At 33.6% G+C, this 14,798-nt stretch overlaps 1 protein-coding gene across 1 annotated transcript; it reads right to left on the minus strand.

Annotated features, from left to right (window-relative positions):
• Positions 1-2,489: 2,489 nt before the first annotated feature.
• On the minus strand, positions 2,490-12,984 carry LOC148306702 (uncharacterized). The gene is made up of 5 exons (XM_088264514.1): positions 12,923-12,984; positions 9,983-10,523; positions 6,866-6,994; positions 4,983-5,114; positions 2,490-2,990 (listed from the first exon to the last, which is right to left on the minus strand). The coding sequence occupies exons 2-5, from the start codon at positions 10,502-10,504 to the stop codon at positions 2,907-2,909; spliced, it is 867 nt and encodes a 288-aa protein (XP_088120640.1). The 5' UTR covers positions 10,505-10,523; positions 12,923-12,984; the 3' UTR covers positions 2,490-2,906.
• Between the last annotated feature and the right edge of the window lie 1,814 nt (positions 12,985-14,798).

Raw genomic sequence — 14,798 nt, forward strand, 5'->3', positions numbered from 1 at the left:
AAATAAACTTTTGTCATACTTATACATTTAATACAATATCTTCTCGATATTTTTATGTAAAATTTATTAAAAAAAGAGATATTCGACTGTATTATATAAAAGTTTAGCCAGCCATATTCTTTTTACAACGAAATTGTATGATAATTTTATATTTAATATATATACAACACATATGTTAAGTTTTTCTATCATTCCTTGTAATTAGTAGGTATTTAAAATATTATTTTTGTTTGAGTCTATTATTTTTACCCTTTAACTGTATGTTTTTCGATTGGAGCAAAATATTGGAAGGATGATGGGATATTTGTTTGTATTGGATAAAATGTGTACTACAATAAAATATGTATGTTATACATGAATACTTTATAATAAAATAAAAATATTGATTTTAAATAAAGAAAAATTGACCATTGCTGTAAAAATAATGATAATTCATTAATATCAAATTATAAACTTTTCTCTCAACACTTTGTTTACCGAATTTTTGAAAGCCTTACCTTAAAAACCAAGCAATACATTTATAATTTCTACACCAACCATTTGGTTATTGTGATTTTTATGATATTAACTACTAAAAGCCGACTAGACGGCTTCTCGCTACCAACCGTAAACTACCATACACCGATTAGTCGGTTTTTCTACCCTACGTACTGGAAAAAATTCTCACAATTATGTGTAACACTACATCAATTTCAAATTTTAACTATTAATTAAAAAAGGGTATTTACTAGTAACTTCAAATTTAAAAAATAAATATGCATTACAATTTGTAATAAATTTACTAATTTCACTAATTGATTTGGCAGTCACTATGTGGTAAAATCTAACCATTTTTATTTTCAATTTCATTTGGTTAGTACCGTTTTTTCTAAAAATATATTGTGGGAATGGTTTCGATGCATTCCTCATCAGTTTCGAATACAATGTTTGAAAATTATGCGGAATGCATTGAAACACATATCACATTAGATTTTAAGAGACAGTGGTTATTAATCAAGTGAAATTTTTATTTCAAATCTGTATGTTTTGTTTAAATCATAATGAATAAGATGACATGTATTTTTATTATTTAATTGCAGTATATAATTACTTTATGTATATTCAAATACTTATTTGGAAATCTCAAAAAGGTTTTGAATCTCAATTAGAATAGTAGCTCACTTCCATGTTTTTCCATTCTTTTTAATTTAAAAATAATTGACTGTATTATTGACGATGTTATTCTTGTTTTGGATTTATGATTTGAAAATCATCTTTGGAATATCATATCTGTTTGAAAACTGTATAATGTCATCAAAATTTTAAATTAATTTTCTTGTCAATATTATTATTACTTTATACACTAAAATAATTATCCAATTCTCTTCGATATTCAACATTTTATGTATATGTTTATTAACAAAAAGAATCGAATGCCATGTTAAAATATAACAAATAAATAAAACAAAGAAGTTTATTATTATTTATTATTAATATGTATTTACAAACAATTACATAGTGAAAGGGTTTATCATTGTCTATCATAGTATTTAATAAAACCTATACTATAACGTATAAAACTATGTACAATATTTGTGTTTATACGTATAACAATGTTTCTTAAGAAAATAAATATTATTTTATCAAAGAACCATACGCTTTTTATAATCTTTCTAGTGGCTGTTATTAAAAAGTGTATATGACTAATATGTAGGTATTCCTGTTGTCTACTATTCACATGTAATATTTATATTTTTCAAATATATTTCAGCTAAAAGTGACAAAAGACTGGACCGTCATTACTATAAAATTTAAACCAAATGAACAAATATTGTTGGCTGATTTATGATAGGAAAGAAGCAAATTATAATAAAAAACAGGTTTAATGTCTCTTTAAATGTGACAAAAAAATAAATACAGAAAACTCACTTCATTGATATCAGTTTTAAATTAATTTTAAAAACAGTTATTATTACACTGAAATAAGCTGTAGCAAATAAAGGCCTAACAGCGAAAGCTTATCTGGAAATAAACAATCGAGTCCTGGTACCAACAAGTAAAAAGTGAAAATGGAAATAAGAGTAAAGGAAGACCAAGGAAAATTTTGCATGATCAAGTATACCATGTCAGGAGTCTGCCTGAGGAGATGACTATGGAAGAGGCTAGGAATTTTCGATAAAACAGATTGGTTTGACGTTCTATTATCTCTGCCTATCCCTCTGAGGAGGCGGTGTGATGTTTAGTTAGTTTAAAAATAAGTCATGAGAATATTACCCAAAAAGCAAATGTCATACTATAAGAAATTTGCTCGAAAATAATGATTGACATAATTGTCACAAAAGTAAATATAGGAAAAGAATTTTTAATGAAGAAGGGAATTTTGTTGAAATGTGAATAGTCAAGAACTTAATTTAATATTAAAGAAATTGTTGAGATGTATAACGAAAATATAATAAAAAGAAACAGCTTTCTCTTTCAGCGGAGTAGAAAAAGTGTGATAAAATTAGACATTAGAATTTTATTTTTGGTTGAAAATAGTGAAATAATATTTTGTTATAATGTTATAATGAGAAAAATATGTGTTAATAAGTTTTCTGGAAGTCATTATTTGTTCTAACATGACATAAAATAGTAAAAGAAGAAACAAATCTTATCAAATGTGATTTAAAAATTTCACAAAGTACTTTAAATGGACGATTTGTTTTCCAATTTACCTTCATAATAAAGAAGGAAAAGTTTTTTTTTCGTTTCTGTTATTTTTATAACACAATTCCTTTTCTCATAGTTTCACAACCTAGGAGGAGCATTTTCATACAACAAATCACAGTTGAGGGCTACATATTCTTAAGGAAAACTTACTGCCACTTACAAAAGTCAAGTACAATATTTCACGAGGAAATAATCCCACCAAATCAACACTTTTTAGTCTATAGTCCGATCAATTTTGCTCCAAAATTATTGAGTTTGTTGGACGCTGATCTGGTTGCAGACTTAACGACTTCAAATGGTATCTGAAAATATTTGAAATCATATCAATTTAGCATATAAATGATAAAATACACCACGGCTGTATTGTAACTCAAACTTCTGCTACCTTCGGTATAGTCTACTAATTTTTATTTTTTTTTGACATCTCATCAAAGATGAAGAAGAATATGGAAGTCTGGGCATTTACGGGGCTGACGACCGTCATAGGCTGGTTTAAGTGATCACTTTACACACGTGTAACATTCACCAATTCTACCCATTATTGACAACCACACTACTCAAATTCTTGGAAGTTCTATATATATGAACCAATTTAGAAACTTTGTTCTTGAATCACTAGAACTTCACTAGAGACATCTATTGGTGAGATGTAAAGAAGTTTTTTTACTAAGCAGAAACTCTTATATTAGTATGTGAGATCCGAATCCTGGATTATAATCACACACATGAGAAACGCCAGAAAATACCATTTTCATTTTTATTATTAAGCTTATAATTTGATGAGATGTCAAAAAATAATATGAAAATAACTCCTGTAATTGTAGATAATCCAGATTTTGTGAACAAGTATTTGGACACACTCAAAATGTTGTAAATAGTGTACTAATATGTAATATTCATTATTACCTTCTTACTATCTCAACTTAGATGAAAAATAATAAAGAAGTCTAAGTATTCACAGGGCTTATGACCTCTCATAGGCTGATTAAGTCAACACTTTACATACGTGCAACATTCTCCATTCTATCCATTATTGAAACTAAATGTAAAAATAACTCCCGTATGGAGAAAATACCGATTTTTGACATTTAAAGTATTTGGACACACTCAAAATGTTGTGAACATAATTGGTATTGTGTTTTCACCTGTTGATGAATGTATAGAAATCTGGGTATTAACAGGGCTTATGACTTGTCATAAAAAGGTTGGTTAAGTAATCACTTTCCATACATACTACATTCATAATTGTCCCATTATTTGAAAAATATATTCAAAAATTACTCCTAAATAGAGATTTGTGAATATCTATTTGGACATACGTATTGAATTTTCACCTGTTGAAGACAATATTTGTAGTTCTGGAAACTAGTCGTATTAATTTTATTTATTGTTTTTGTATTTACTTTGTGGTAAGACATGTTGAAATTATTAGAGAAAACACTTGTGGTAAAAAATTTCCACTTGAGTTTATTTGACGACTAGTTCAGAAGCTAAGCCTCATTAAGTTTACGTTTAAACCTGAAGATGAAAGCCTAGCTTCCGAAACTAGTCGTCAAATAAACTCAAGTGGTAAAAAAAACAAGTTTTTTCTTGATTGAAAGTCGTGTTAACATTAATGAACTCAAAAAAATGGTCTTATTCAAGTGTATGATTAATTTCCATTAAAGGGTCACAAAAAGATTATATTAAAACGAGTAGAGTGTTTTACAACATTTTGAGTGTGTCCAAATACTTGTTCACAAAATCTGGATTATCTCCAATTACAGGAGTTATTTTCATATTATTTTTTGACATCTCATCAAAGATGAAGAAGAATATGGAAGTCTGGGTATTTACGGGGCTTACGACCGTCATTTTGTGAACAAGTATTTGGACACACTCAAAATGTTGTAAATAAATTATCTGGTCAAATTATAAGCTTAATAATAAAAATGAAAATGGTATTTTCTGGCGTTTCTCATGTGTGTGATTATAATCCGGGATTCGGATCTCACATACTAATATAAGAGTTTCTGCTTAATAAAAAGCTTCTTTACATCTCACCAATAGATGTCTCTAGTGAAGTTTTAGTGATTCATGAACAAGGTTTCTAAATTGGTTCATATATATAGAACTTCCAAGAATTTGAGTAGTGTGGTTGTCAATAATGGGTAGAATTGGTGAATGTTACACGTGTGTAAAGTGATCACTTAAACCAGCCTATGACGGTCGTAAGCCCCGTAAATACCCAGACTTCCATATTCTTCTTCATCTTTGATGAGATGTCAAAAAATAATATAGAGTGTTTTACTTACATTAATTGCATTGCTAAAGAACTTCGTAAGGCTTTCAGTGGTACCAACTAGAGCCTTTCCAACGGAAGCGAATTGATCTCCATCATTTCCATATTTCTCTTCCTCTGTTATAGTGTCTACTATCGGTTGAGGCTGTAAAATAATTAAATAATTGGGTTAATATTACAATTCTACAAAATAAAGAGATTCCGAACTGTTGAAAAAGAAAAGTTTATGAATCCTGCATACTGCTAGTGAGCACATATGCACTAGAGACTATGGCTGTGACAAAGAGAAATGCAGAGAAGCTCAAATGCACACAGCGATCCATGGAAAGATCCATGCTTGGTTTAAGCCTGACGGATAAAATTAAAAATTAATATTCCAGGAAAAAAAACAAAGTAGAGGACATCATGGATCGCGTAGCAAACTCAAATGGCAGTGGGCAGGACATATAGCGAGACAGGACCCCACAAGATGGACCCCAAGAATTCTACGATGGAGACCTTGGGAGAGCAAAAGAGGTGTTGGAAGACCCCAAAAGAGATGGTCTGACAATATTGTCTCTGTGGAGGGTAAAAACTGGCTGCAAGCAGCAACTTACACTAAAATAACACTAAAACATTGTTTTTTAACACTTTAATTTTAAGCACCTTGTCGTCTTTAGGGATGGATATGTATTAAACTTAAAACTGTGAAATATTCATAATTTGGCGAGTAGGCTGGATGAAGGAGCTTAATTTGTTTTTCTTGATTATGGAAATATTTAATGATATTTATACAATATGGATTAACTGATTTTATGATGTCAGCTTGAGTCCGTCGCAATATTACAAAACATAGTTTACTTGAAGGTGAGCACCCGTATAAACACCAAATATAGTATAATTCAATATATCGAAGGCCATACGAAATTCATAAAAACTTTTATGAAATGGTGTCAAGCCAAATGGTAGTAGACAAATTCAAATTTTATTATATTTCTACAGTCTTACATAATATCTAACGAAGAATTTTGGGAGAAAAGTTACATCTAAGATTTCATGAAATTGTATGAATTATTTGATTTAAGTTTTGTACTGACATTTCTTGGTGGAACTTTATTTTATGTAATAAAACGACAACTATGTAGTTGCTTCCACTTTTATTTTATTTGACCCGTGACCGGCTTTCGTCGTTATCTCATCAGATAGGTGATGTCGGTAATGACAGAATCCAGTCACTAGTGAAATAAAATAAAAGAGGAGAAAACTATTAAGTTGTTTTCTTGAATGTTGATGATGACAAGGTTCTTGTCGAAACCGGTTGGAATAAGTGTACCAATAAAAGGTGGTTAAAACAAAGTTGTTTATGAAGTTGTTGTTTTGTTGTCTAATTTATTATTTTGTTCAAATTGTCTATGAGCCTTTAGTATCAAAAAGCGTGAGATTATATCACTTGTAATATCATTGGAATGGTTTTAAACTTTCACAAACTCACCGGCTCCTATGTAACTAACTATAATGTCGCTTCTCTACGGGGGTAGGCAGAGAGAATAGAACGTCACGAACGAATCACAACTAATTTACCTCAGTCATTCTTTACTCCTATTCTTCTTCATCTAAAGTATTTAAAATACTAGATCATACACATTTTTTTCTCTGCTCCTACTACATTCGCCTCATACGTTTGTTTTACCGTTCTCACTTATTCATTCCACGTGTCCAGACCATCCCAACACACCTACTCTGATTTTATCGACAGTGTTTATCGCAGCCTTGCATTTTTTCCTTATTTCACCATTCAAATATCATTCATCATTTTGTCGCATATGCGATTGAGAAATCGCATTTCAACTGCATTCAGTCTACTTTCATCGAGTTGGCAACTAAAACCGAATGTAAAAAAGGTTTTCAGCTTTGTACCTGAAATATGTTGGCGAAAAATCCTGAAATGTTATCCTTCACGGTTTGTTTTTGACTCAAAAGATCTTCTTGCTCCAGTATTGCCTTCTCTATTTTTCGTGGTCTGTCTTCAAATAACCCCGCGTTAGCCTGAAAGTAATATTTTTGAATTATATTTAATATGGTAAATCAACTATCAAATTTTATCAATTTATCAAAAAGTTAGTAGGTACTATCAAAATAAACAAATTACCAATAGGATTATACTATAATTTGTATGAATGTATATATATATATATATCTTCTTTTTTCCATGTTCGCTCCCTAGGTGGAGCATATGGCCAACACGAGTCGTCTCCAAGTCACTCTGTCACGCGCCATCTCCTTGGCTTCCTCCCAGGTCAGTCCGGCGTCTCGAAGTTCCGCTGAGTATAGTCGGTGAATGGTCGTCAGCGGCCTTCCGGGGCGCCGGAATCCTCGGGGTTGGAAGAAGAGACATGAGGGGTTGATGCCCTCAGGTGGCATTCTAAGGACATGTCCCAACCATGTCCACCTTCTTCTCTTCAGGACTTCCAGTATGAGGGGCTGTTGAGTTCTTCTCCTCACATCGTCATTCCTGACGAAGTCATACCACTTTATACCCAGTATTCGCCTCAGGCATCTATTTTCAAAACTTGCTAGTTTCTTGCTTTGAGCTTTGGTGAGGTGCCACGACTCACATCCGTACAGCAACACTGTTAGGATGCAGGCGTTAAAGAGACGACACTTGGTTTTTGTCGAATAAAGCAGTGAGTCCCAGACATTGCGCATTTTATTGAATATAGCTCCTGCCATTCCGAGCCGTACATTCAGTTCCTTCTGGACACTACCATCCTCCACCATGAGTGTTCCAAGGTATCTGAAGGTGTCGACTCGAACGAGCGCTCGTCCCTCACAAGTAAGATGTTGATCTCGGTCCGGACAGGCTGAGTTGCACATGACATTGGTCTTTTTGGCGTTCACTCTTAGGCCTAACCGAGCGGAGTTTATTTGGAGGGAGTCAATTATATCTTGCAGGGCTCCGATCGATGTATCTATTAGAACTGCATCGTCCGCATATTCTAAATCGCATAATTTCTGAGCAGGACTCACTGCAATTCCTCGATCCGGTGGAATTGACATTCGTAGGATGAAGTCAAACATGATGATGAAGAGAAATGGGGCTAGTACACAGCCTTGCTTCACCCCAGTAGAGACCTCAAATGGTTCACTGCACACATCATCTATTCTAACGCAGCATTCGCTGTTAGTGTGAAGCGCCCTGATAATGGCCACAATTTTGACAGGAACTCCATATGCTTCTATGATATTCCAAAGAGAAGACCTATGCGGGCTGTCGAAAGCTTTTTCGTAGTCTACAAAACAGCAGGCAAGGGCGCAGTTCCATTCGTTACTTTGCTGTAACAGGCATCGTAAGTTATGTATATGGTCAGCGCACGCCCTACCTGGTAGAAAGCCCGCTTGGTTCTCTCTGAGGACTCGCATTATTGGTTTTTGGATTCTTGCCAAAATTATTTGTGCCAGAATTTTTCCAGGAACGCTTAAAAGAGTAATGCCACGGTAGTTATCACACAACAGCGGATCACCCTTTTTGTGGAGGGCTATAACTTCCCCGTTTACCCAATCCTTCGGGCACCTTTCCTCTTCCCATATCTTTGAAAGTAGGTGATACAGGGGGTCGAGGAGAGCGTCCATGCCACTCTTGACGTATTCCGGATGTATTTCGTCGACACCAGGCGCCTTTCCGTTTTTCAGCTTTTTAATAGCTGATATAATTTCAGTATGCGTTGGAGTGCTTTGCGAAATATCGTGTGCTCGCGGAATGTTCAGTTGGGCAGAGACTGAGGGCACATGGAGGGGGTCTAAGGGGGGTGGACGATTTAGCACGCGGCAGAAGTGATCTCTCCATATGCTTTTCACGCATTCGGGCTCAGACTCGATTTGGCCGCTCGGGCCACGAACTGGGCCTGCGGTCGGGGGCCGCTTACCACAGATTTGGTGCGTAATCTTAAAAAGCTTAGAAGTATCACCTCTACGGGCTGCTTGTTCGGCTGCTGCTATTTGTGTGTCCAGGGAACGGCGTTTATCCCGCCTTGCGGATCTTTTGACAGCCAGGTGCTTCCATTTATATTGCGCTCGGAGACTTTCGAGCTTACCCTGGTCAGTTTCCGCATCTTTTAAGAGTTTTATGTTGGCCCTTTCTTCTATTAATTCCCACGTTTCATCCGACATCCATTTGGGTCGATTTGACGACTTCATTCCGAGAACCCTTTGAGCTGACGTAACTATGGCTGTTTTGATGTTATGCCATGTGCTTTCGATAGGGTCATTATCATCGGAATGTTGCTGCTCGAGTCCCTCCCTGACGGCGATATCATAGTTAAGCCAGGACATTGTCTCCTTCAGCTTATCAATGTTGACCTGACTCCTCTTCTTTGGCTTGGCAGTGCGGTTTAATTTCAGCCTTATTTTGCCTGTGAGTAGCTCATGATCACTATAGATATCGGCGCCTCTGTATGTGCGGACGTCTAGGAGTTCTCTACGATGGGCTGCAGTGTAAAGAAAATGGTCAATCTGCGTTTTTTGGCTGCAGTGTAAAGAAAATGGTCAATTTTGCGTTATATATATATATATATATATATATATATATATATATATATATATATATATATACATATATATATATGTATGTACATACATATATATACATATATATATATACATACATATATATATATATATATATATATATATATATATATATATATATATATATATATATATATATATATATATATATATATATATATATATATATAAATATAAATAGCCTATGCCTACTCGTGAGTGGATTTACTCTTTATGTTTAAAGTTACTATAATTTAATTTAATTCATGAGTGAAAATTCTAGGCAAAAACACTGAAAAATCACTTCAATTAATAAGACCCCCCCCTGGGAACCGAATCCAGTACGGTAGCCGAGCGTGCTGACCATTACACTATGGAGGCGGACTTGTGGTAATATTTACCCATTTTTATTATTGTTATTATTTTGTTGTTATTTTATTATTTACAATCTAGTTAATATTCGAGTTTTACCAAGGTACTTTTTGCAGAAACTTGTATCTGGTTGGCTGCAGATTCAAGGGAGTCTGCAACTTTCACGACTTGAGATGATCCTTGCTCTGCGATTTCCTTCACCGAGCTTACGTGTTCATTAACAGAGCTTTCCGCAGCTTCGTACTTATCTTTGAAATTTCTCTCAGCCGTTTTCCACTCCTCTTTGGCGTTTTCTGAAACCGTTCTGAAACTGTCTTTCACCGACTTGCCCACATAATCGAAGGCGTCGTTGGACTTTTGACTGATCTTTTGTATGCTGTCGTTCAATGTGTCGCTGATTGTCGCGTAAATTGGTTTGACTTTGCTGGTAGCGTCGCTGATGAGGCCGTTGATGGCTTCCGCCATTTGGGAGGCTGCGTCGGATAGGGAATCCAAGTGCTGGTTGGATTGCTGAGAGAATCCTGATGGCTTTAAGGATGGGTTTACCTGTGATGCATCGTCAACAGGCGCCGATAAGCATCCTACAGCGAGGATCGATATGGAGAATAGTGCAAGAAGCATGTCTGGTAAAATTAGGTATCTGAAACAAAATAAATTCACAACACTTTCGGTGTGTCCAAATTCTTGTACACTAATATTGCTTTCTCCACTTATTTTTACATTTAACTTGAACCACCCTACGACAGGTCATCAGTCCTGAAAATACCCGGACTTCCATCATCTATCTTGAGATGTCAATATGTACAAAATAAATATAAATGTTTATGATACATTCCTAAATACACAAGAGAACTACAGTATTACATAATAAGAGAACAAGTTTAGTATAACAGACATCGTGTCATGGCCGTTTTCTCTATGTTTTAACAACGATTCATATTCATGCACTAGTTGCTTTATCATTCTTTGAATTCTAGGGTGTTTTCATGAAATAAATAAAATATTATTTTTTATAAAATATTATTTATATGGAAGTCTGGGCATTTACGGGGCTGACGACCGTCATCGACTGGTTTAAGTGATCACTTTACACACGTGTAACATTCAACAATTCTACCCATTATTGACAACCACACTACTCAAATTCTCGGAAGTTCCATATATATATATATGAACCAATTTAGAAACCTTGTTCTTGAATCAATAGAACTTCACTAGAGACATCTATTAGTGAGATGTAAAGAAGCTTTTTACTAAGCAGAAACTCTTATATAGTATGTGAGGTCCTAATCCTGGATTATAATCACACACATGAGAAATGCCAGAAAATACCATTTTCATTTTTATTATTTAAGCTTATAATTTGACCAGATAATTTATTTACAACATTTTGAGTGTGTCCAAATACTTGTTCACAAAATCTGGATTATCTCCAATTACAGGAGCTGTTTCCATATTATTTTTTGACATTTCATCAAAGATGAAGAAGAATATGGAAGTCTACATTATTATAGACTTCCAGATTCTTCTTCATCTTTGATGAAATGTCAAAAAATATTAAGAAAATAACTCCTGTAATTGGAGATAATCCAGATTTTGTGAACAGGTATTTGGACACACTCAAAATGTTGTAAATAAATAAAATATATCAGTTAGCTTACGCATTTTCATGCATTATTTTCACGGAAGCGTGGAATGTGTCACACTTAAATTAGGAGTTCAGACTAAAGTCTGTAAATAAATATGTGTAAATAATATATTCTTTGATATATGAATTCTCTGCAGCATACATTTACGTATGGGATGAGTAAAATTTTATTATGGAGAGAATCTTTTAAAAATCTGGAAATAATCTAACATACATTTACGTCTACGTAAGATTCTTCCTGAATTATTTTACATATTGAGAGACTATTTCTTCTTTATCTATTTTGAGATGGCAGTATATAAATAACTGTGTCTACCATGTTAATAATGAGTTAAGAACTTATATAAATATGGATAAATGCATTATTTATTTTTAATAAAAATTTAAACGTTTAAAAGTGAAATGATGTAATAATAATAAATAATAAAACCCTTATCCGCACCCAATGGTGCATAGGGCACTGCGTCATATAAACGCAGTGTTATCATGATCGTTTTACACATGAAGGAAAGGTGATCAGCCCTCCGCTTCAGGTACCAGTCCATGGTAATATTGAATAAATATTACAGTGAAATAATTACTTATATTTATTTTACCCCCCTTGGGAATCGAACCCGGGACCTCCAGAACGGTAGCCGAGCGTGCTGACCATTACACTACGGAGGCGGACAAAATGACGGACGGAATGATGTAAACATTATAATTTTGTCTTTTAACCAGTGTATAGTATTTCATTTACACACGATTATTTATAAACCTTCATTTAGTCATTTTGACCCCCCCATCAAGGCAATAACTAAAATTACACGATAGACTGAATGCAGTCGAATTGCGTTCTCTCAGACGATTGTGTGGCAAAACGATGTATGATAGATGTTCGAATGGTGATATAAGGAAGAAATATAAGCGATTATCGATTTAAGTAAGGAAGGTGTGCAGAAAGAATAGTTAAACAAATTTATGAGACAATCATGGTTAGTAATAGAAGCAGAGGAAGATCGAGGAAAACTTCACATGATCAAGTATTTCAAATACTTGATCATGTGAAGTGTCTCGGAATAATCGGCAGGTATGTACGAGGAGATGCATGAATGTGAAAGAAGCGATGATTGTTTGCAAAAACAGAGTAGTGTGGCGTTCTATTCCTCTGCCTACCTTTGCGGGGAAGCAGCGTGATGGTAATTTTGAAAAAAATGTGATCAGTCTGATAAATTTGCAATAGTGACGAAGCCGGCTATTAGCCTACATAATAAAGTGAATTGCCAACCCATTATTTAATTAATTTAATTAAAATATCATTGAAATAAGATATTTCCCCAATGTCGTATAATTTGTATTTGTTTTATTGGGTCACTTAATGTAACTGGTTATGAATAGATAACGTGACTCACCTGAAGTATTATTCCTTCGTAAGTAATCACCTGTCGTCACTTTTGTGCACAAAACACAACTGAGTGACCGAAGTTCTCCATGTTTTCACTTTCTCTTGAATCCCCCACCTGTAATACCATGTAACCGTATAGGGTGATCAGAAATTAACAATATTAAACTAAATCTTAAAATCAAAAATACTACAAATTTTAAGAAGTGTATATAAGGATTTTTAACGATATCCCAACACAGACGAATATTTATACAAGATTTTTAAGGATATATCAACACAGATGAATATTTATATAAGATTTTTAAGGATATCTCAACACAGATGAATATTTATATAAGATTTTTAAGAATATCTCAACACAGATGAATATTTATATAAGATTTTTAAGAATATCTCAACACAGATGAATATTTATATAAGATTTTTAAGAATATCTCAACACAGATGAATATTTATGTTAGATTGTCAAAGATATCTCAATACAGACAAATATTTATAAAAGACGATTATTAAATAAAGAAATTAGAAAGCATACTAATTTGTTTAATTTCACCATGCTTTATGAAGCAATGAATATATTAAAAATCTATTAATATAATGAAAGACATTAAAAATGATTTGTGAAGAAGCACGCCGTCCACCATGAGCAATGTTAAGTGTACCGTGTGTTGCTAATACGGTAAAAAGATGGCGCTGCCATTACGGCAAAAAACTGTTATTATAAAAAGGCGTGCTTTTTTTGATTTTGAATGCAACGTTGCACCAAATTTTTAAACAACCGGTGAATATTTTTTTGAGATTTATTGTAAGGTTTTGAAGAAATAAATAATTTTAGTTTTATTTCAAAAGAAAAAATCATGACATAAAGACTGTTCTGAATCATCCTGCTTATGCTGTCCAAACATCTTTACGAAGGATCACCGGTAAAATATTAATTTATTGATAATTTGGTTATGTAAGAATAAGTGAACACGCACATATTCGTATGTGGGTGCAAGTACAGCATTGTAATTATTTGTGTGGTACCTAGTACTGTGTACATTATTGAGATGTGTAAAGGAAAACCGGTAATACAAAATAAAATTCCTAGGAATGCATGTCGTTGACTTAATGACGTAGGAATTTTGTCCATAAAAGAAACAAAAGAATACGAACATCTCTATAAAAAAAGATATAGAAATCGGGACATATATAGGAATTACGACATGGTATATTTACATTACAAAGTTCTCAACAGATGAACGAAGACGAGCCATCTATTGATATGAAGGCAATAGGGAATTCTGGACATTTACAGGGCTTATAACTTGGTATATATATTTGGTATCATACATGATAAAAATAATGAAAGACATTGGTACCATAAACTAAGCTAGGACACAAAATGCCTAACCTTCGTCTAGTGGAACGGAAGGTCTGCTGACGGAAGTCAACAGTCTGGCCAGCTCCTGAGGACTTTTGTGTGGTTGTCTTCCAGCAATGAGCAAATGCTGAGAAGTTCCTGATTGGACCATATTAGATTATCCCTCCTGTTCCCAACACAGGTTAAAATAAAACATTTTTTAAACCTTGAACATAATAAGCAAGGAAAATGATAATAGCAATTCTCATTTAAAAAACTTTGCATATTTACTTCACACAAGTCTCAACAGATGAAAAAACGAAATAAGACGAAACTCCTTTTTAAATGAAGGTAATATGGAAATCTCGACATTTACAGGGTTTACAACTAAGTCTATTTAATTTCATTAATTGATTCGGCAGTCACTTTGTGGTAGAATTTATCTATTTTTAATAAAAAGTTTACTTAGTAAATATCACTATTTCTACAGTAGATTAGCATATTTACTTCATAAAGTTTTCAACAGATGCCAGATCGAACC

The sequence above is a fragment of the Brachycentrus maculatus genome, unplaced genomic scaffold (assembly GCF_059751285.1).
Source record: "Brachycentrus maculatus isolate JH-2025_06_01 unplaced genomic scaffold, ASM5975128v1 h1tg000229l, whole genome shotgun sequence".
NCBI classification, from domain to species: Eukaryota; Metazoa; Arthropoda; class Insecta; order Trichoptera; family Brachycentridae; genus Brachycentrus; species Brachycentrus maculatus.

Coding starts and splice junctions, on each gene's coding strand:
- LOC148306702 (XM_088264514.1), bottom strand. CDS start 10,504: ATGCTTCTTGCACTATTCTCCATATCGATCCTCGCTGTAGGATGCTTA. Junction 6,995..9,982: donor TTTCTGCAAAAAGTACCTTG/GTAAAACTCGAA, acceptor TATTACTTTCAG/GCTAACGCGGGGTTATTTGA. Junction 2,991..4,982: donor TCTTTAGCAATGCAATTAAT/GTAAGTAAAACA, acceptor AAATATTTTCAG/ATACCATTTGAAGTCGTTAA.